Source organism: Juglans microcarpa x Juglans regia, chromosome 7D (assembly GCF_004785595.1).
Source record: "Juglans microcarpa x Juglans regia isolate MS1-56 chromosome 7D, Jm3101_v1.0, whole genome shotgun sequence".
NCBI classification, from domain to species: Eukaryota; Viridiplantae; Streptophyta; class Magnoliopsida; order Fagales; family Juglandaceae; genus Juglans; species Juglans microcarpa x Juglans regia.
In genome coordinates this window covers 2,722,845-2,744,840 of record NC_054606.1, presented here as the reverse complement: position 1 = coordinate 2,744,840, position 21,996 = coordinate 2,722,845, and the positions used below count along the sequence as shown (strand labels likewise).

The following is a 21,996-nucleotide window of genomic DNA, read 5'->3' as shown; positions in this document are numbered from 1 at the left end:
CTGTTACTTTTTTCTTCTCTTAACACGTGGGGAACATGTTACTTAAAGATTTTGCTTGTTTCTCAAAATGAGGATATACTCATTGGAAAGAATTGTTTCTGTTGGTTCGAATCACATTATTACTATAGTCAGGTTATGCTAATATGATTAATAAAACAATGGTTCAAATTGAAAATGAAAAATTGCTTAAAAGATGTCAAGCAGTAGACCAATCACATCAGAACTTACCAACGCCCTCTACGGGCATTACTGTTCATGTTCCATGAGAAAGCAGATTTTTAAGGGAGGAAAATAGATATCAATGAATACCTAAAGCTTCTTTATTAACATTGGTATATTAAAATATTGTCAGCAGCTAAAGAGTGAGTGGTGCTTTTGCTCCAATCAATAAAACCAAAAATGTACCATTTACATCTCTCGAGTATTTCAAGCAATCAAAGAAACAAAGATGTGAAACCATATTCGTAAGCTAGAGATCTCAAAATCTAGAACTATACATTTTTATACAATTGTAGGAATTTTTAACTCTTAACAAAAAAAAATGGATTTAGTTGTTTTACAGTCCTGACGTGATAATGATATCCCAAATCACTTCTAAAGAATCAGTGGGCGTTGTCGGACGCCCAACCAGAAACCATACTTTCATCCACGGATTTTGGTCCTCCACAGGATCTTGAGACTGATTCAAAAAGCTTTTCAATCTCGGGAGCACACCTTATGAAGGTTCGGTTCCAAAAATTGTATCTAGGGTTCTGAAAAATTAAAACGACCAACTTAGAAAAATAAATTTCGACTACAAGTGGAAAGGCATACTGCGCAATTGAGAATTTAAAATAAAAATTAAAAAGAAAAAACATATGCGTCACCTTAATTAACTCTATGAAAGTAATCAGAAGACCCCATGGATGAGGTCGATTAACAATCAGGCGTTCTAACAACACTCTTGTAATTTGCTCCTGGATAATTTCCTGCCCACAACAAAAGGAAATTAAGCAGTTTTAGAACCAACCATCATATGCTAAAATCAGTTGTGAGGATATAATTTACAGCAGAAATCTTGGAAACGAATAATTTAGAGGCTCCTTTTTGAAACAATGAAAAAGCCCGGGATCCTACAATGGAATAACCTTACCATGAAAACCCATATATAAATAACACAAGCCCCAAAGAATTGAGAATTCTAGTTTTGTAATAAAAGGGTCACGATTTAGTTTCTTCTCTTCAGGACAGAACAGTGTTGTGGCAGGTGTTGAAATACTTTAAAGGACCAGTCCATTTCGTAAAAGGCCATGAACTAGTTTACATGTAAACCTGATATTAGTTGTAGCAAGAATACTTGGATCCGAGACTCAAATACTGCAGGAACAACTTTTTCATATGAGAAATGTTTCGTCCACAAAAAAAAGTAAACTCATGGCTGCTTGTTCATCAGATTGTAAAATTCTTTTTACTGCAAAATAACTCTGACGTATCACATCAAACATTATCAGTTTGTGAGTTTACTTTTGTCAGATCTTTGTGGATCTAGCACTTCTCTATTCGTATGCCCAAGGAACAACCAGTAAGCACATACTGCCATCTTCAACATCAGTAACGAAATTCAAACAACCACCCACAATATAAAATAATATTAAAAATCGAACACTTATGTACCTGGTTTGATTCTGCAAACAAGTAAAGAAGGATGAAGGAGAAATAATGTGTATGGGTATTTGGATATCGCAATTGGTTAGCAACTGCATTGAGAAACAGATAGCGCCCTTCGGTATCTAAGTCCGCTATTAGTGCCTGGAAGATGTCCAAGGCAGCACCAACCAAGAACACAGCCAATGGAACGGTGTTGGATGTGGACTGAGAATGAGGAGTTTTCGGCTGCAACTGCTGGATGGCCTGTAGAAAAATAAAGCATCAAAGATTTAAAGCAGAGGGAGTAACAGAGATAATTTCAAATCATCATTTTAGTTTCAAATTGATATGACCTCTCTGGAGCAAAAACACGTTCCAAATTTATAGCTTTCAACTAGACAAGAAAATAATGGGATTCTCCCCCCCCCCCCAAAAAAAAAAAAATGGAGGAAGAAAAACAATGATTGTATTAATGCATTGGTGGCTGACCAAAGGTCAAGAATACACATAAAAACCACTTGGGACAACTTTAAACAAGTAAAGAAATTGACCATATCAGTCTAGAAATAGTGAGTGGTGTTCCTTGAGATCCAATACAAACACACAGTACCTGCATTCCAACATAGAGCACGAGGGAGTTGATCAAGGGAACATTGTAACGGGTACCAGCTGCTGCGGCATCATTTGGTAGGTGGAGGAGTTTCTGCTTCAGTTCGGTCAGAAAGGACCCAGGTTGCCTAGTCTGTAGAATGCACCCAAAAAAAGATATAAAAGATGAAAGAGAATGCGAAGAGAATGTATTCATACAAATAATTAACTCTAAATTACAAGTTAAGATGGGGGGAAGGTGCTAGGACTAAAGGAAAGAAACATTTACAACTAGAATGGATTTACACATAATATATAAAAGACAAGGAACCCAGAGAATAATTGAGAAGCAAAAAAAAAAAAAAAAAAAGTAAGCAATGCCTGTACGTAGTCAAAACTGTTTCTCCATAATTATTTTTGGGTATTGTATGGCTAAAACAACCGATAAAGGAGAACCAAAGACCTTGAGATACTCATCTACATCAGCCTTCATCTGCTTTGCCTTAAGAGCTGCATCAACCTCAGAGAGAATACGTGGGGATTGACCAATATCCGGAAGTAAATCAATCTGCATATGAAACCAAACCAGTTTCCTGTTATTTTTTTTAACCAAAAAGTTCATCAGTAATCATATATGATCAATCAGGTACCTTTAGATTCGGTGTCGATGGATCGGGCAGCCTCATATTACGGGGAAATGCACTAAGGATAATATTTCGCATTTGAATGCAGCTCGGAGGAATAACATCACAGAAGGTAAAGTGGTAATCACAAAGGAACTCAGGGAAATCGTGAAGCAGCACTAACAGTACCCTAAGTGTGCCTTTATACAGAAAATGAGCCTAAAACAAAAGGAAAATAAGATAGTTATCATAATTACATACCCAAAAAAAAAGGTTTTCATACTCGAGTCATAGTGGCCATGAGAAAATAAACCAAGTAATAAAGAGACGAACCGGCATTCCAAGTTCAGCATTCCTCAAAAATGGCTCCATGAATTGGAACAAGTCTACCAGCAAGCGCTGGATGTAGGGCCAACCCTTCTGACCATTTACAGTGAGCATTTTTGGCATGAAACTCCTGTGACTCACCAACTCGAGCCACGCAAAGCTGAAGAAGCATTCCAACCAAGTTAGAAGCAATATCAAGATCTATTTACATGTCAAAGTTTTCCAGATTAACATATGAATGTTAAGACTATGAAGTAAAGAAGTGTTGAATCGTCCTAAAAAAGCTTTTCCAAAGTATGCCAACCACTACAATAATGAATACCCACTGCAGATTAGCACGAGCACTACAACCTTATAAACCTTCAGGGCAATTTTTTTTTTTCCTTTTTGGTAAGTAAACCTTCGCAGCAAATTACCCACAAATCTAAAATTCTTAGATGCAACTTGTAATATATTCAGACCATTATAAAATCTTCCATTGTGGTTACAGGCAACTCCACGTGATTATTTTCTCACATCTATTGGTAGAACCCATAAAGAATCTGACTAAAACTTTTTGAACCTAAAATCCCACAAAGACAACCAGCCATGGGCAAGTTGGAAAAACACTGATTGGATTAAATCAACCTGCATTCTAAAAGTTTTGGTCATCTTCCAAGAAGCAAGAGCTCAAGATTCTTGTTACAGCTTTATGACAAGACCCCAAACTATTGATGATAATTATTTTACTGATGATGGCAAACATCTGGCAACAAAACAAAATATAAGTCGCCTATTTTTTTGACAAGGAAAGCGTTAATCATACAAGTTTTTTTAATAGGTAAGTAAAATTGTATTGGATCAAGCAAAAAAATATAGACTAAGTACCCAGGAATACAAGTTTTTTTTATGATAGGCAAATAACAAATCATACAAGCTGTCTGATATGTGAGCAACTTGGCAATTTCTTGCTCAAGTCATGAACCGGCCTTTGCTTCAAAACGAAAAAATCAACTACACCAGCCTGGCTTATCAAAGAAATTTCTAAGATTCATCGATGCAATGACTATATATTATTACTAATATGAATTTTGGTACCCTAATAGAGGCTAATAGGTATCTACTAGCTATATTTGTAACAAAAGCATATTTGTGACTTCAACTGATAGTTCAATTTAATTAAGCTCCATGAATAACTACTGAATACTGTTTCACAAAGTCCGAAGAATGATTTTAGTGGAAGCAATCAGGGTCCCATGATTTAATTCCCGATCCCTTCTAAAGCTTAGTAAAGCAAAAAAATCAACTAGACATAACTTGTCTGCCCAGCAAGCTTGCATATTAGTATTCTATGAAGGGTGCTTTAATATACTGAATCTTACAATTAGAAGGTTCTTTCCCACAAATAACTAAAAATCATTCATCACATCTACAGAAATGAATGAGGAAGTCAGCAAACCACATAAAAGCGAACATGCTTGTCAACCATCCAAATTGATGTTTATCTCAAAATCAAAGCCCGCAGGTAAAATCCTACCATCTGAGTGTTAATGAAACAAATTCAACGTGCTAACCTGAATGCAGGAACTTTAAGGGGCTGCAGAGCATGAAATGCATTTGCAAATGCTGCCAAAATCTGCAACAAATAGCACCAACACTAATGAATCAGGGAGACAACAGCAAAAAGCAAAAGATAATAATCCAAACCTGAACGTTTGCACCATCAATAACAGGATCCAGGGAACTCAGATCCAGCAGCCAGTTAATGAACAATCTAAAATAGGGTCTTGGATTAAAAGATTCTTTCTTCTCCTCTGCATTTTTCTGGATGAATCTCACAGTCACTGCCAGAATCTGTCATATAACATTTGCCGATCAAAAAAAAAAAATGCCACATTTTGTAGAATTCAAATCACCAGTCAAAAATAAGAATGGAGAGGGAAGGAATAAATAGTTAGTTTGGACTTTGGACTAACCTTAGAAAAAAGAAAGAGTTTGCTTGAACCCTGATCAGAAACAATCAAATTATACAATATTTTTAAAAGATTCCAAAGAAGAAAAGACTATACAATGTGTTTAGAGTGCATAAACATACCTTCAGAATTGAAAATACGAGTTTTGCATACATATCAACAGCAAAGAAGGAAATATTTTGCACTTGCTGGGTTGATTGCAACGTCGCTGAATTCATCGCCTCAGAAGAAAGACAATGCGCAACAGAGATCTCCTGATACAAGGATTGGGACTTGAGTGTGCACCTCAGAGTATAAGCTCAAACAAAGATTCAAAGATAAATCTTACTGTTAGAAGGCGGAAAAAGCGATCTGTCATATCATCCCCCTTTAGTAGTCCATTCTGATGTAACTGTAAGATGAAATGTGCAGAGGCTGCATCATTCGACCCAGGCAGCTCACATATCCGGTACCATTCCGCAAACAGCAAAGAAACCTACAGAATATTAACACACAACTATAAATGTTAAGATCAAAATACCATTGTATATATTATTTAGTCAACATCCCTACCTTTTTTTCTGTTCTATGAAGCAGACAGAGGACACCAGCGGAGCACATGATATCCCAGTATCCACACAAATCATATCTTCTTATTGTTGTTTTATTAAAAGACAAAAGGTCAAAACAAATTTTTTTTTTTTTTTTGTTAAGTAATAAAAATTTTATTCATACTAATGGAATAGGCATAGCCCGTGTACACAGGGAGTATACAAGAGAAACCACCTAATTACATTCTAGCTAAGGAAAGAAAGTCATGGACATTGTTTCCATCAAGTACAATGGCTGAAAACCATAACATTAAAGTGCGCATAAAAAAATTCTGAAACTCCTCCATTGCACGTTCCCTATCCTCAAAACATCTCTCATACCTCTCGGACCATATGCACCACATGATACACAACGGGATCATCTTCCACACTGCCACCCCTTGAGGACAGCCTTGAAGCTCCCTCCAACATGCCAATAGATCCACCACCCGCAGAGGCATTACCCAAGCAATATCCATTCTTCGAAAGATCTCATTCCATAACCCCCTCATGACCTCACAATGCAAAAGTAAGTGATCTACAGATTCTCCCTGTTTTTTGCACAAATAGCACCAATCCATCACTACGATTCCCCTCTTCCTCAAATTGTCCGTAGTCAAGATCTTCCCAAGGGCTGCAGTCCAAACGAAGAAAGCTACCTTAGTAGGCACCCGTGATCTCCAAATCCTCTTCCATGGAAATGAAACATGGCCTTGGGTTGACAAAATCTTGTAGTAGGTCCTGACTGTACATTTTTTACTACCATTATCCCTCCATTGCAACATATCCTCTTGAGCCGTAATATTTCCCATAGAATAGAGCAACCTGAGGAAATCAGATACAGCCTGCAGTTCCCAATCATGAATATTTCTATTAAAAAGGATATTCCACTGATAAGATCCATGGGAAAATACCCTCATATCTGCAACAGAGGCCTCTCTGTTAGCTGCAATACTATAGAGTGCTGGAAATGCCCTGTATAAAGCACACTCTCCACACCAAACATCATGCCAAAACCTGATTCTGGAACCATCTCCCACCACAAATCGTATGTGACTTTCAAAACCTTGCCAACCCTTCCTAATAAATTTCCATAAGCCCACACCATACCTCCCTCTTACTTCCTTAGAGCACCATCCTCCCCACCCACTCCCATGTCTAGAATCAATGATCTCCTTCCATAGTGTGTTCCCCTCTAAGTGGTACCTCCATAACCATTTGCCCAATAACGCTTTATTGAACGTTCACAAATTGCATATCCCCAAACCTCCATTCGGAATAGGAGAACAAACCTTGTTCTAGTTCACTAAATGGAATTTGGTTTCCTCCCCCATTCCCCCCACAAAAAAGACCGGAATAATCTCTCAATTCTAGTTGCCACCCTTGCAGGCAGAGGAAAGAGTGAAAGAAAAAAGGCGGGGAGATTAGTTAATGAACTCTTAATTAAAGTAAGTCGACCCCCTTTCGATAGATACATCCGTTTCCACCCAGCAAGCTTCCTCTCCACTTTCTCCACCACCCCATCCCAAATGGCTCGAGCCTTAAAATTGGCCCCCAGTGGAAGACCCAAAAATTTGGACGACACCTTGCAAGCCAACAACCGCGCCAAGCTGTTCATATTAGGCACCACACCCACCGCAACTATCTCGGATTTACTAAGGTTAACCTTAAGCCCCGACACTGCTTCAAAGCATAGCAAAAGAGCTAGCAGAGATTGAATTTGGCCAGTATCCGCATCACAAAATAAAAGAGTATCATCTGCAAATAAGAGATGAGAGAGTGAAGTAGGATCATTTATGCCATTACCCACCGAAAAACCGGATAAAAAACCTTCACCAACAGCAGCCTTCACCAACCGTCCCAATGCCTCCATAACAATGACGAATAAGAGGGGAGACAAGGGATCCCCCTGCCTCAAACCACGTGAGCTATTAAAGAATCCAGCAGGCGTACCATTGCCTATACTGAAAAGCGGATGGTAGATATACAACAACGGATCCAAGAAATCCATCTGTCACCAAAACCACACCTACCAAGCAAGTAAAGAAGGAAATCCCAATTCACATGGTCATAAGCATTTTCCATGTCAAGCTTGCATAGAATACCTGGGATGCCTTCCCGCAACCTATGATCCAAGCACTCATTGGCAATAAGCACCGAATCCATAATCTATCTCCCCCTAATGAAGGCATTTTGAGGCTTAGAAATAATATGTTTCATCACTGAGCTAAGCCTATTTGCCAGGTTCTCTGGTTTCTTCCCAACAGAACTTGCCGATGGAGTCACAAAACATGCTGATGGAATTAGGTGAGCCCTCAATTGCAGTAGCAGCATCATCGCATCCGTAGGTGGCTGTCTTACTTTCTGAAGGGTTGTCGATGGACATGAAAACTCACTTTCAGCCTCAGCCGTGGGATCAAGACTCGGCTTTGGTAGTGACCAGTCTAGACAATGGGCATTCTGTTGAGGGGATGGAGGAACCAGCTCCTTTATGCACAATTTCCCCTAATCTGGATGTATCTGCATCGGATTGGGTGTTTAAGCAGGTGGAGGAGATGTATTCTGTGCTTGGTATTTCTTGTGCAGGCTTTGAGGATCAATTTAGAGCCCTTCTCATTGCTATTGAAAATAGTCGTTCAAAGTCAACCACGAAGCGAGACAGGGAACTTAAAAGGCTTTCTTGCACTATCAACTATGCAGCCAGAGAAGGGGGGGGGGATAGACCGAAAGGGAGGGGCACTCTTTGTAACTATGAAGCCTAAGCTATTATCATGGAACATAAGGGGGCTGAATGACTGCAATAAACGTCTTCGTATAAGATCTATATTGAGGTCATGGAAAGTGGACGTAGTGTGCTTTCAAGAAACTAAGTTGAGGGTAGTCGATAGAAGAATAATCCGTAGCTTGTGAGGTCAAAACAATTAAGAGAACAAAAAAGTGCAGTGAGATAGGACAGATTTAAATAAATCTATTCACGTCCTTTCTGGTGGCTGTATGGCTGTGAACATTATGAATAATTTGAGTAAACAACATTCTTAATAGACTCTACATCCTAACTTCTCCATACAGAATTAAAACTCCTGATTGTACTGGACTAAATTTCACACATAAAAACTCAAACTAAAGACTTACCTACAATTAAACTAAAGAAAACTCCTCGTTCTACCAGACTGAAACTCCTGACAGTGGCATACTCCTCAAGCTAACAACCTAAAGTGAATAACTGACCCATACCCGAATTCTCAACTGTGGCCAAAGAGGAAGGAACCTTGACCTGGTTTTGATTTTCCATATAGCAGATATTTGGCCTTGGGCAGAAATAACTTGAGGTGTGGCCCAACTGAATTATCAACCGTGGCCTAAGCAGAAGAAACCTTGACCTGGTTTTCATTTTCCATGTAGCAGAGATTTCGGCTTGGTCTGAAATCACTTAGGGCGTGGCCCAACCAACAGCTAGGCCTTTGCCCTTATTTGAGAATGGCCCACTATTGTAACACCCAGACCCAAATTTGATCGGCTTGAGTAAAGATTTTATAAGTTTGTACCACAGAGCCAATTTTGTTAAGTCTAGAAGGAAGATTAATTTACCGGACCCATCACCCATTAGCCCGTATCTATTATTTGAGGATCCACTATAGAGATAGGATTGGCTATGAAATTATGAACCTAGATTCAAAATGGAGTAGGCTTGGCCCATTAGGCCCAATAGGAGGCCCATCCCATTAGAGGCCCATATATGGATGGATAAGCCCAAGTATTTTCTAGTCAAAGCCTGTTTGATATTTGGCTGTTAATTTCGTGAGACTTGGAAACCAGCCCTTTTTGGATAAGTTAGACTTGCACCTATTCTTTTTTTTATAGGTAATCAAGAAGTTTTATACATGAGAATAACCTAATTAGCGTTTACAATCGAAAGGAGAAAATCATGGACATTCAGCCCATTACAAACAATGGCCCCCGCCCATAAGAACAATGACTTAAAAAAGAAAACTTTAAGCTCATCCATTGTTCTCTCACGATCTTCGAAGCTTCTATCATTTCTCTTCCACCAAATACACTAACACATACAAATAGGAACCATTCTCCAAATTGCTGCCACTTGTGAGTTACCTTGGACGCCTCTCCAATTAGCAAGAAAATCCACCAGTCTAAGAGGCATGACCCATGACAATCCAATTCTCATGAAAAAAATAATCTCACGTGGTCCTAGCCACCTCACAATGTAAAAGCAAATGATTTATTGATTCACCATTCTTCTTACACATACAACACCAGTCCAACACCATTACCCGGCATTTCCTTAAATTATCTGTGGTGAGGATCTTGTCCATACGAAAAAAACTGCTTTCGAATGAGCTTTCGTCTGCCATATACTCTTCCATGGGAACATGGTCATTACAGGGCTCATTAGAACTTCGTAAAACGATCTGACAATGAATTTACCTTTCTTGGAAGGGCTCCAGTTCATCTTATCTATGGTGCCCTCTGTCATGCTTACGAAATACAATGTCGCATATAACTCTGAGATAGTCTCCAACTCCCAATCTTGGGCTGCCCTACTGAAATCTACATTCCATTGAGGGGAGCCACTAGAAAAGTCCAAGAGATCGGCTATCGCTGCATCCTTATCTCGTGCAAGCTCAAAAATGGCAGAGAAGGTGTCTTGAAGGCTTCGTTCACCACACCATTTGTCATACCAAAATCTTACGCGAGAGCCATCACCCACCACAATATGTTCATGCTTCGGAAGATCTCTCAATGTCTCATAATGTATTTCTACAAACCCATCCCATATGGGCCTCGTACCTCATTCGAGCACCACTCTCCCCAAGCCTCCCCAAACTATAAATCTATAGCAAACTTCTATAGGGGCCCCCCTTTCGTGCTGGTACCTCTACAACCATTTACCCAACAGGGCTTGGTTAAATTTCATCAAGTGACAAATCCTCAAACCGCCCCCAGAAATTGGAGTACAGATAATTGACCAATTAACCAAGTTAAATTTGAACTCTTCCACCAATCGCTCCACAAGAAGTCCCGTTGTACCTTCTCAATACAATTGGCAACAAAAACCGTCAGTGCCAAGGCTCCAGGCCCTAATTGTTCAAGGAAGGGAGGATAGTTTGCAGTGGATTCATGCTATAAATTCCAGATTCTCCGTTAGCTCCTTTCATAAGGTGTTAACTTGTCATTGTGCAAACAAATTCCCATGGAAGAGCATTTGGAGATCCAAGGTGCCTAGTAAGGTTGCATTTTTCTGTTGGCTGGCATCCCTTGGGAAAAACTTGACCACGGATAATTTGAGAAAGCATGGATTATTTGTTGTGAATTGGTGCTTCTTGTCTAAGAAAGATGGTGAATCTGTTGACCATTTATTTCTTCATTGTGAGGTGGCCAAGACTTTGTGGGATGAGATTTTTGGTAGGATGGGTATTGCTTGGGTGATGCCTAAGCAAGTGGTGGAACTTTTAGCATGTGGCAAGGTTTTAAAGGGAGCCATCACTTTGTTGCGATATGGAAGATGATTCCTTCATGCTTGATGTGGTGCTTATGGTTGGAAAGGAATGGGTGATGCTTTGAAGATAGAGAACGCTCGATGGGAGATCTTAGAGAGTTTTTCTTTAGTACTTTGTGTATATCGGCTAAGGTTCTTGTATTGAATGGAGATAATCTTCATGATTTTCTTTTAGCCCATTCTAGTTCCTAACTTGTATTTAAGTGTTTTCTCTTGTATACTTCATATGTACTTCAACTATGCTTATTTACTTGTCAATAAAATATCTTATTACTTATAAAAAAAAAAAAAAAAATTCATAGAAAACAATGTTTTCTTTAAAGTGCTATGTTATACAAAGCCTTTCATAGGAAGCCTCTTTTTACATACCCAAGTTCTGACGAAAGTGATTTTTTTTTTTTTTTATAAGTAATGATGCAAGTGATTTTTGAATGTCATTAAGTGTTTTACATGCATCATGATATGTTTTCATTTATGATTACGACGAGCTACGATATGTGTGTTTTACATGCATCATGATAAGAAAGATAAAAGGCAAGTTATGAAAGTACATAGCATTCCGAACCTATGGGAAGGGGGTGTTACAATTTATCTCCCCTCGAGGGCCAATACTGCTTCTTGATTTGAAAGGTCCTGGCCTGAATGAATTTTACCCCCAATTAAAGTTCCATTTAATATCCGCCTGACATATGTTTTAGAAGCAGCCCATGCAGAGATCAGGCTCTGAGGCTTAGACTAGAAATGAGGATTACCAGGGCCCGTGGGTTGTTGCTCAAGTTCTAACATTTCAAGGCCTGCCACTTCTGCCAAACCAATATTGCTCTGACCCTGGCCCATATCCAATCTGTTAATGCATCATTCCGCCACCTTTTTGTAAACAAAGCAGCATGTTCCTAAATTGGCTAGTGTGCGAAACAGTACCCACCAAATAATAAAAGGTCTTGAACAAGTTGTACACCAATTGCACCATGCGAGTCATGCAAGGCCACAAAGACAGTCAAAAATTTCTAGGCCACATCCGATCACAGTCACAGCTGTCTTCTCTGAACTTCTAATGGAAACACCTTCAGCTCTTGTCAGTCCCTTCCCACCATAACCACAGCCTCCACATCATTTTGCCATTAATCCTCACAATCATCTTCACCGCAAATGCATTTTCACCTTTTCCAAGTAATAGGCCACCCAGAGGCTTTTGGTAATGCTCCACACCATCACCAAACCACACCTAAAAAAACTGAAGGCCTGTCAGAGCTTAACCGAGCAGATTCCGTCCCAGACCCACTCTCCCTCCAGTCTGATGACGAACCCTCTTCGACCACCCCTCCATACTTCACTCAGGTAAGAACCTGCCAAGGTGGTTGAAACAATGCTGGGCAATGAAGGTTGTTCTGCCGACCTTGGGTGTAGAGAGAGAACCACGCCATGGAGTCACATTTACAAAGTTCATTTTATTAGGAATGATGTGATCTCGGATACTTGGGTTTCATACAAATTGTGGGTACGTCTTCTTTAGTTAAAGGTCTTTAATTGGCGGATGGTTCCTTTATGTTTAATGTGGAGTGTGTGGATGGAATGCAATGCTTGGGACTTTCAAGATTGTGAGAAGACAGTGGATGACCTTAGATCCGTAATGCTAAAAAATCTTTACGTCTATTATGTCAGCCCAAAATAGTTCTGGCTTCTCTAAATATTAAGAATGTGTTTTTTTTTCCCTTCTCCCTAATCGGGTGCTTTCTCGTATATCCATTGCGGACTTGGGTTGCGTCCATTTACGCTTTATATAAACTTGACTGACTTAAGAAACTTTCCTAAGATTCAAATCATCCACCTTAACATTCTCATTTCAACTATGTTTTCCATTTGCTTCTTAACATCCTAACATTCTGCACTAAAGAGCATAACAAGTCTATAGCAGTTGTATAGAATTTACCCTTTAACTCAATAGAAATTCCATATAGAGACACTCCCAATGCACTTTCCACTTCATCCATCCTAGCCCTGCTCTAAATCTATGAGCCTTGTTTTCCTCCCTCGTTCCATTCTCATGAATTATAGATGAAAGAAACTGAAAATAATCAATCTTTAGTATCAACCAACCACCAGGTTTTACCATCTCCTAGTTTCTATTTTTGCTCTCCCCACTACATGGCTTAAGTCCTACTAAACCTAATACCTCTAGGTTCCAAAACCTATCGAAGCTTCATACTTGGAGTTGACTCTTGCTAAGTCTTGTCAAACAACACAATATCAATACCACAAAGTTACCATATGCATGCAAAGGTGTGGGCCAACCATTTCTTCTGTGGAGCCTAATGAAAGGAAATAGAACACATACATACAAAATAAGGAAAAGGAAAAAAATCGAATGAACATTAAAAAACAAAATGGAAATAATATATCAAGGTCATGTCAGATACACCCTACATTCCCTTCTTTCATTCAAGGGTCCATTGCATTTTGTAAATCCGCATTTTTGGTCAAGCACAATAGCTGTACAGCCTTTGACTGGGTTTTTAAACCTATGATCATGAAGAATTTAACATCAAGTACCTGCTCGCCAAAACCAACAGGATCTGGTTCTAGAGACTCTGCATTATTATAGTCTTCCCTGCTCGCTGTAGATTGCCCAGGAGCCTGTGTCAGCAGAAATAAAATTTTTAGGATCAGGAGAATATGTTATCAAACTTCAATTGATAATCTAGTACAATGTACCCAGTGACCTTTTTGTCTTTCAATTGTCTGGACTTATCCTCCTTTCCAATATTAACACCAGATACAGCAACCACACCAGCAGCAGGATTCTTAACAAGCTCAATCAGCTGTTGTAATGACTCAGGAGATCCAGGCTTTGCAGCAACCTTCAAATTAGAATTGGTAAGAAACTGTACTTGTGCAAAGCACCATAGAACGAACTATGTTACACAAATTAAACCAATGTAAACCTTTGCCAGAGCATCAACAAGATTGTGTAGTTCAGAAATAACTCTAGATTCTTCGATGACTAAACTTTGCAGAAGGGAAATTGAAAACTCAGTCGCAGCTTCTGCAGGTTCAAGCCTTAGTCAGTTTCATCAGCTGTAGTACTCAACATAAACTGTGTAAAATGAAGTTCCATATACATACTATTCCTTCCCCCATCAATAAGTTTTGCCATGTGAACATTGTACTCTGCAAGGTTCAGCAATTCACGGCGAATAAGACCAACAGTTACATCCTTGTTGAACTTACGTTCCTCATCTGAGTAAAGAACCTGTAACAATAACATGTAAACTCATGTATGATGAAGAAATTCAAAACAATGCATGATAAGAATATCAACAGTGGGAATAATACAGTACGTCAAGAAAAGGTCTCTCCTAAGAAGAGGGCGATAAACTTCAGTTTATGGAAGCACCATAATAAAATTATCATAAAACTTTTTTCAGAAGTAAAGCAAAAATATCATTAACGCCCCATGAGATTAGAACATACTTATAAGATTCTCATAGATTCCTCTGACAATGAAAGATACATTCATAAAACATAGGATCACACAGATCGGAATAGACGAGTCCACCAGAAATTTTTTTTTATAGGTAAAAAAAAAAAAAAACTAAGTCCACCAGAAATAATCAAGCTTATCCAAAATAAATACATAACTTCACGTAGAGCAAGTGTCGTAAAATGTAGGACCCCTCGCACACATATTTTGACAGGTAAAAGATTTTATTCAAAACCATCAAATAGTTAAAAAGAGAACGTTTTGTTAAAAAGAGAGCAAAACTTTATAAACCATATCCTTCAACTAAAGAAACAGGAAAACGGTGCAATACAGCATACCCAGCTAGTGAGTTCCTTCACAACAAGCTTGCAAACATCACGAATAGCAGTCAGAATTGCAAGATGAGCACTGGCATGAATATTATTCGATCCATTCTCGTATAAACCTTTGAAAACCTGTATAAAATATATATAATATAAACCACTCATTGAAAAGACCCCCGACAAGAAATTTCTAAAAGTAGACTTATCCTTCCCCAGCTATTTAAAGCAGTAGACTGAACGCCAAAAATAAAATTTGAAGCAACCAAACAACCCAAAATTTTCTCTTATAAAAGGTAGGACACCTTCTGGGCAACAGCCAGAGCAGCTTCATCTCGACTTATGCATCTGAGTATGATTTCAGGAACTTCAGCAATGACTCCCTGAACAAAAGTAAACCCCAAAAGATGCACTTTTAATGTAAATAAATTTACCCAAGGAAAATACCTAAGATTTGAGAGGACAACGAGTTGGAGAATTAGAACAAGGCACAATTGATACCACAACAAAGGTATCTTGAATAATGAATGACACGGCGGTAATACATACCAAGATAAGAATAAAAATGATACCTGGATTTCTGCTTCTTTACCATCATTTTTTAACAAAGCTTCCAACTGAAACCAAACAAAAGGGAGCCGGCAGAAAATTTTAAGTATTTCTTGAGTTACAAAACTCAGAAGGACCAACAAGAAAGAATAATCCATGGAACCACTAGCACAATCTCAAATAGGTCATTGTATCCATTTTGTCCAAAAGATAATCCTCAGTTGCAAAAAGTTTACTCTAATGAAGCAAATTATAGTAAGAGCGACAAAGAGGTTGAAAGGAAAAGAAAAAATAATACAAGAAAACATTTCTTTTGCAACCTTCTGTGCAACAATCTGGTATTTATCTAATGCATCCCTAGTGGTGAGCAAAGGATCTGATATGCTACTTCCAAGGCGCTCGGTGGTAACTGGTGAAGGTAATGGCTGTGAAGCAGTCCCAGATTCCTTGCAACAAATGAGATGCTCGTATCAATAACAGACATTAGGACCTCAACAACAGAAAACCTCATCAAAAAAATAAAAATCTCTAACTTTTGCAACATCAGAGGAATCCAGCGAATGCAACTCAGAGGCTGAACCAGTGGCAGAATCATTTTCAGAACTAAGCTGGGTAATTCCATCCGCAACTCCAATGTGAATAGAGGAACCACTGGTTAATACAAAGAATTCCAAGCATATCAGAAAACTAGCATAAAAAAATAGGACTTTGGAAAATAGAAGAAACTGTTAATACTTAATGTAAATAAAGCACCTAAGATGCAGAGCCGAACTAGATTCCATCGACTCATCCTGTAGCCGAGTGTGTGTTTCAAATCCTGTGCTTCCTGAGGCAGCACTGCTGCCAAGATTTAGTAGTCCAGATGCTGAGCCATATGTATTAGTTAGGCCAGTACTGCCAGATGAAGCAGGACCAGAAGGCATGACATGTGAACTCTGGCTGGATTGGTTTTGCCAGGGAAGCCGAACAAAGTCCTAAACCAGAAAAGGAGTGTAAGGAAAAAAAATTAAGCACCATGTTTCTTAGCACCATACCTATCAAAAGGGGGAAGATTAACCCTTATTAAAAGCACCCTTCCCAATCTTCCCACTTATTATCTTTCTTTATTCCCATTACCGGTTGGTATGGCAAATCGGATTGAGAAGTTGTTTAGAGCATTTTTGTGGGGTGGCATGGGAGACTAGAATAAATTTCATCTTTTGAGTTGGCATAAGGTGTGCTATCCGATTGTGGATGGAGGTTTGGGGGTGCAAAATTTGAGTAATTTTAATAAGGCACTGTTAGGGAAGTGGTTGTGGAGGTATCAAATGGAAGGGGATTCGTTGTGGAGAGAGGTTATTGATCGAAAGTATGGATGTGATTGGGGGGGGATGGTGCTCTAAGGGGATAGGGGATCTTATGGTGTGTGCTTATGGAAATATATTAGAAAGGGGTGGGACAGTTTTGTAAAACATATTAAGTTTGAGGTTGGAGAGGGTGCAAGAATTCATTTTTGGTTCGATGAATGGTGTGGTGAGAGAGCTCTTCATTCTGCTTTTCTGGTTGTATTCAACTTGGTTGGAAATCAGCAGGCTGCTGTTTCAGATGTGTTGAGTCGTGCTAATGGGACTGTGCATTGGAATGTTATTTTCACTAGAAATGTACAGGATTGGGAACTTGATGAGATTGCAGATTTTTTCAGTTTCTTGTATTCTCTGAATATACGAGGAAATGAGAGGGATCGAATGCTGTGGAAACATGCGGGGAGCAAAAAGTTTTAGTTAAATCTTATTATAAGGTGTTGTCTGTTCAGCAGCAATTCTCTTTTCTGTGGAAGAGTATTTGGAGGGTTTTTGTGCCGTCTAAAGTTGCATTTTTTACTTGGACAGCTGCACTCGGGAAGATTTTGATGGTTGACAATTTGAGGAAACGTGGCATGATTGTTATGGAGTGGTGTTTCATGTGTAAGAAAAATGGTGAATCGACTGATCAATTACTCTTATACTGTGAGGTGGCTAGGGAGTTATGAGTTGGTGTTCTTAGTAGAGCTGGGTTGAGTTGGGTTATGCCAACGAGAGTGGTGGATCTACTAGCATGTTGGAATAGGTAGCATGGTAGCTCTCAATTGGCAGCGGCATGGAATTCCTTTGTGCATAATGTGGTGTTTATGGATAGAAAGGAATGAGAGGTGCTTCAACAACAAGGAGCAAACCGTTGGGGATATCTGGAAATTGTTTGTCTTCTTTGCTGCAATGGCTTTCGGCTATTGTTCTTAAGGGAGGGAATGCTCATGAGTTTTTGTTTTCTTTTCAGGTTTCTAGAATGTAATTGGTTGTATACTTCCAGTGTACATGGGCTTCACCTAGTTTCATTCAATAAAGTTTCTTACTTGTCAAAAAAAAAATTTCTTAGCACCATATCAAACCTAATGCAAAAAAATAAAAGCAGGTACCTACCTCATAAACTCGCTGTTGAGAAAGGGACAAGTGACCAGGTCTAGGGCGGAGGGCCTCTGGTACAACACCCATAGAACCTTGCGTATACATGTTTGCCTCAAAATATGTGGGACCAACACCCTCTCTATGCTTCCTTCTCAAAGCAAGTTGTTGAGCAATTTCCCCATCGATGGTTTGTATCGCCTTCAATAAGCAATGTACAATGGTTAACACATTCATTGAAATTTATTTTGCCTCATCCATTCTCAATAACCAAAATTGAAACGATAAAAATAAAAATAAAAAAATAAAATAAAATAAAGAGCGGGGTCATAGAGGGGAGAATCCTAGTGTCATTTGATGAAACAGAAAGTTATGCCCTAAAAAATTTATGGGTTAAATTGTTAGCATTGAAGACAAGAGGCAGAGAAATTGCATGAAGCAGGAAAAAAAACTGCTGTGTTGCTTTCCATCATGCCAATCTTGACTTATACAGTAAGCACGTGCCAACATCCAACCACATTGAAGATTTGAGTAATATTTTGAAGTAAACTCCTGACTCAAGTTGTCTTATTGGTTCTTGAAGAGTCTATAAAAATGCATTCATGGATTTTAACTTAGTTCGCTGCGAATTAGGTATCCTAATACTAGTAGAGTATAGAAGAGTTTTTTTTTTTTTTTTCAATATAAGCAATCTATGTTTTATTGATAATTACAAAGAGCAAATATATGCCTCACTCTTTCCATGTGAATTTGCAGGATAAATCCAAGAACAGTAAGGTTGTGTCGCATAAAATGAGGAAAATAAGAAAACATTTTCAATCAAAAAATTTTCATGGAAAACCACTCATTTTCCATGGTTTGGTGAAGATTTGAAAAATGTAGTGAGTGAAAAAAAAGGAATTTGACTACCCCTGCTCCTCCATCTATGTAGGAACCCAAATCAAGTAAAGTTGTTCTGAAACAAGTAAATAGGCATGGCCCAAGTACACATGAAGTATACGAAAGTGAAAACCAAATTACATGTTAGGAACAAAAAACTCTAATTTATTATCCTTAATTTATGAAAATTAAATTATTTTCATAATTTCTTCATATTTGGCTTTACAAATATTTAGGATTTCTTCCCATTATAATATTTTCTTTTTGGGTCTGGAAAATGGCTTACACCTACTTAGAGGGGTAAGTCATTTTCCGCCATAACAGCTTCACTTTTTGTTGATCATGTGGTCCATTTTCTATTGACCAACATCTTTTGCCCCTACCAAAACAGAAAAAGACAAATGTTTCCAGAAAACTAGTGAGTTTCAAACATAGCCTAAGAATGGATATTTTCCTAATTCTGATTAATGGCATTAAGTGGCATTATATCTTGACTCACATAGCACTACACGCATGAGCAAAGTCCTGAGATAACATAGGAGCATAAATTGTTACAAAGGCCCACCATTCCATGCATATAAAGTGATGGAACCCTATCAATCTTGATGGGACATCTTGCCATCAAAGGTTATCCTTCTACAATATTAACTGCACTTCCTGGTGCAAAATACTTCCAAGCCATCTAATTTATACCACAAAAATCCATGTTCTAACCAATAATTCCACAAAAGAAAAACTTTCTGAGTAACTAGATCTTAAAATAGCTTCAAATCATTTTAATAACATAACAAAACCAGTGTGTATGAGTGTATGATGATTATAAACCCAAATTTCCAAGGACAACTTCTACATTGCCCATGCACTTGACCATGCCTATTTTCTATCAGCAATAAAATTATTATTACCAATCCAAAAAAATCTACACTGCATATTTTTGAACCATGGCCGTCATAAATTTTTTAAGGCCCTTTTTGTTCTTCCAATTAATTTACTGAATCAATAAACATTCCAACATTTAATAACTCTTTTCAAATATGTAATATTTTTAACTAGGCTTCTCCTTTAGTATATGTCCTGTGTACTTGGGCTTTACCAGGATTCTTTATAAATAAAATTCTTGGTTATAAAAAAAATGTAAGTAAACTCAATCATTTTCATGGGAATAACATCAAGTTATCGTCTTCATACCATACAGCTATTGGAAATATTCGGTCATCAAAAGAGCAGCTTCCATAAAAACCTTGGTAGTATATCCTTCTATTCCAAATATTATTTACAGATCCAAAAATTCGTTAGATCATCTTTTACTCCATTGCAAGATAGCTGACAGTTTGTGGCAAGCTGTTTTTGCACTATTTGGGGTAGCCTAGATGGGTGTTAGACCCATTAGCATGCTGGAAAGGACAATTTGATAGTCACCACAGTGGGACCTCGTGCAAAATGATTCCAATCAGTTTAAGGATGTGCATATGCAGAGAAAGGAATGATGGGAGCTTTGAAGTGAGCTCGGTGACAATGGAGGACCTCAAGGCTTTCTTCTTCAAACACTTCATTATTGGATGGCTGCTCACTCATGTACCTCTAGCATTAGATTTTCAGGAGTTTTTTCTCTCTTTACCTTTTTGACTTACATGTATCCGATATAAGCTCCCTGTGTACTTGGATAGTGCCATTTTGCTAATCAAAAGATTATCCTATTTACCAAAAAATTATTTACATGTTCTGTTTGAAACACAATTTAAAAGTTAGATGCTTCCTGTCTTATCATCAATAGTTAGACACCCTCAGCAGAAAGTGCCTGATGAAATGCTCCAATAAATTTGCATGGAGCTTCTATCAATCTCAAGGTAAGTACACACAAAAGGATAAAGTACATAGTCATCAGAGCTAACCTTATCTGTAGCAGCCTGTTCAATGACTGCACAGCCAAGATCAAGGTTGTCGTTGGTAACAAGTTGTACAGCTTGTTCTAGAAGTTCACTTGCAGTGCTCAGACCCTGAAGTGAATTCCTCAGTTGACTTGATATTGAACCGCGTAAGGGTTCCTAACAGAAATCACAAACCAAAGTTAACACCAACAAAATCAAAGCAGACGTTCTGAAAGATATGTATTACAAAATCCCAAGGATATTTTTTTATAAACGAAACCAAACAGGATCAAGAGATTCTGAAATTTAAACGTGAGATATTACCTTGCATGTTACATGAGCTAAACTTCCAGCCAGACTTGCAACCATCAAGTGTGCTGCATTAAATATGCGCGTCTCATCCGATTCCATGGCATAATCCTGCCATTGTATTTGAATGAAGTAAGTGCCAACAGATATAATGATAGAACTAGAGAGCTTAGCTGACAAGGGCTTCTGAGGGTCCCAATCAAACCATGAACGGCTGGGATAGTTCTATTCTTCAACATTTAATGGAGAAACAGACTCGAGCAAAAGTTCTTACAATCCAAAACAAAAAATCTTCCCATACAATGGATGAAAGGGTCTTTATAAGAGTGAGAGCAATGTGATGCATTTTATCAACCAGATATGTTGGTGCAAAAAGGACATGTGCAAGGGAGAAACAATCTCCAGAACAACTAAGGAAAAAAAAAATAAAACTTGAACCACAACAGGATTACATCAAGGGATAACACCCTCGTGATAAATGAACTTAAAGGATGATTCAGGAAGTGGTTGCATGGTTGATTTGCTTTACCTCTCTTTTTGTTTTTACGAATGGTAAGGAATAAAGAGGATTAATGGAAACTAACTTCACCACTATATATGAATGTGGCTTTTGTAAAACTAGAAATAGTAATAGGAGAAGTTAAACATCCTGAACCAGCTACCCATAAATAAACTGAGATTTGAGATACAAGTGCATATAGCTTCAAACGTTTGACTAGAAAAATGCTTCTAAATATTAGAGTGCCTATCAAAACAGGATAGTTCAACAAGAAGATAAGCCCCTCTCTACTTCATGGAAAAATATGTTTAAGAGTCAAGTTACTGCATGCAAAAAAAAGAGCACAGTTGAGAGAGAAATCAGAATACGTGCAACACAATGGCTTGAAATTCCCCTTGGGGGCGTCATTTAAAGCAAAGAGCATTTGGGATGGGGTGGTAGGGAAGATTGAGAAAAAATTATCGGAATGGAAGC

The 21,996-nt window shown here is 38.3% G+C and overlaps 1 protein-coding gene across 3 annotated transcripts in view; it reads right to left on the bottom strand.

Moving 5' to 3' along the window:
* Positions 1-373: 373 nt before the first annotated feature.
* LOC121238549 (CCR4-NOT transcription complex subunit 1-like) overlaps positions 374-21,996 on the bottom strand; it is a 37,359-nt gene continuing 15,736 nt past the window's right edge. For 2 of the 3 annotated variants that reach the window (XM_041135463.1, XM_041135465.1), the window contains exons 27-51: positions 21,039-21,134; positions 20,739-20,891; positions 17,986-18,168; positions 16,304-16,524; positions 16,084-16,201; positions 15,871-15,996; positions 15,574-15,618; positions 15,307-15,384; positions 15,020-15,136; positions 14,324-14,450; positions 14,143-14,243; positions 13,921-14,058; positions 13,751-13,834; positions 5,445-5,591; positions 5,239-5,370; positions 5,120-5,149; positions 4,851-4,997; positions 4,718-4,779; positions 3,171-3,324; positions 2,865-3,056; positions 2,678-2,782; positions 2,237-2,368; positions 1,654-1,890; positions 867-968; positions 374-752 (exon numbers count right to left, since the gene is read on the bottom strand). In XM_041135463.1, coding sequence (XP_040991397.1) covers positions 603-752; positions 867-968; positions 1,654-1,890; positions 2,237-2,368; positions 2,678-2,782; positions 2,865-3,056; positions 3,171-3,324; positions 4,718-4,779; positions 4,851-4,997; positions 5,120-5,149; positions 5,239-5,370; positions 5,445-5,591; positions 13,751-13,834; positions 13,921-14,058; positions 14,143-14,243; positions 14,324-14,450; positions 15,020-15,136; positions 15,307-15,384; positions 15,574-15,618; positions 15,871-15,996; positions 16,084-16,201; positions 16,304-16,524; positions 17,986-18,168; positions 20,739-20,891; positions 21,039-21,134 — 3,177 coding nt within the window. In that variant the 3' untranslated portion in view covers positions 374-602. The remainder of the gene's footprint in view (positions 753-866; positions 969-1,653; positions 1,891-2,236; positions 2,369-2,677; positions 2,783-2,864; positions 3,057-3,170; positions 3,325-4,717; positions 4,780-4,850; positions 4,998-5,119; positions 5,150-5,238; positions 5,371-5,444; positions 5,592-13,750; positions 13,835-13,920; positions 14,059-14,142; positions 14,244-14,323; positions 14,451-15,019; positions 15,137-15,306; positions 15,385-15,573; positions 15,619-15,870; positions 15,997-16,083; positions 16,202-16,303; positions 16,525-17,985; positions 18,169-20,738; positions 20,892-21,038; positions 21,135-21,996) is intronic. The other variant, XM_041135464.1, reaches the window with a different exon arrangement.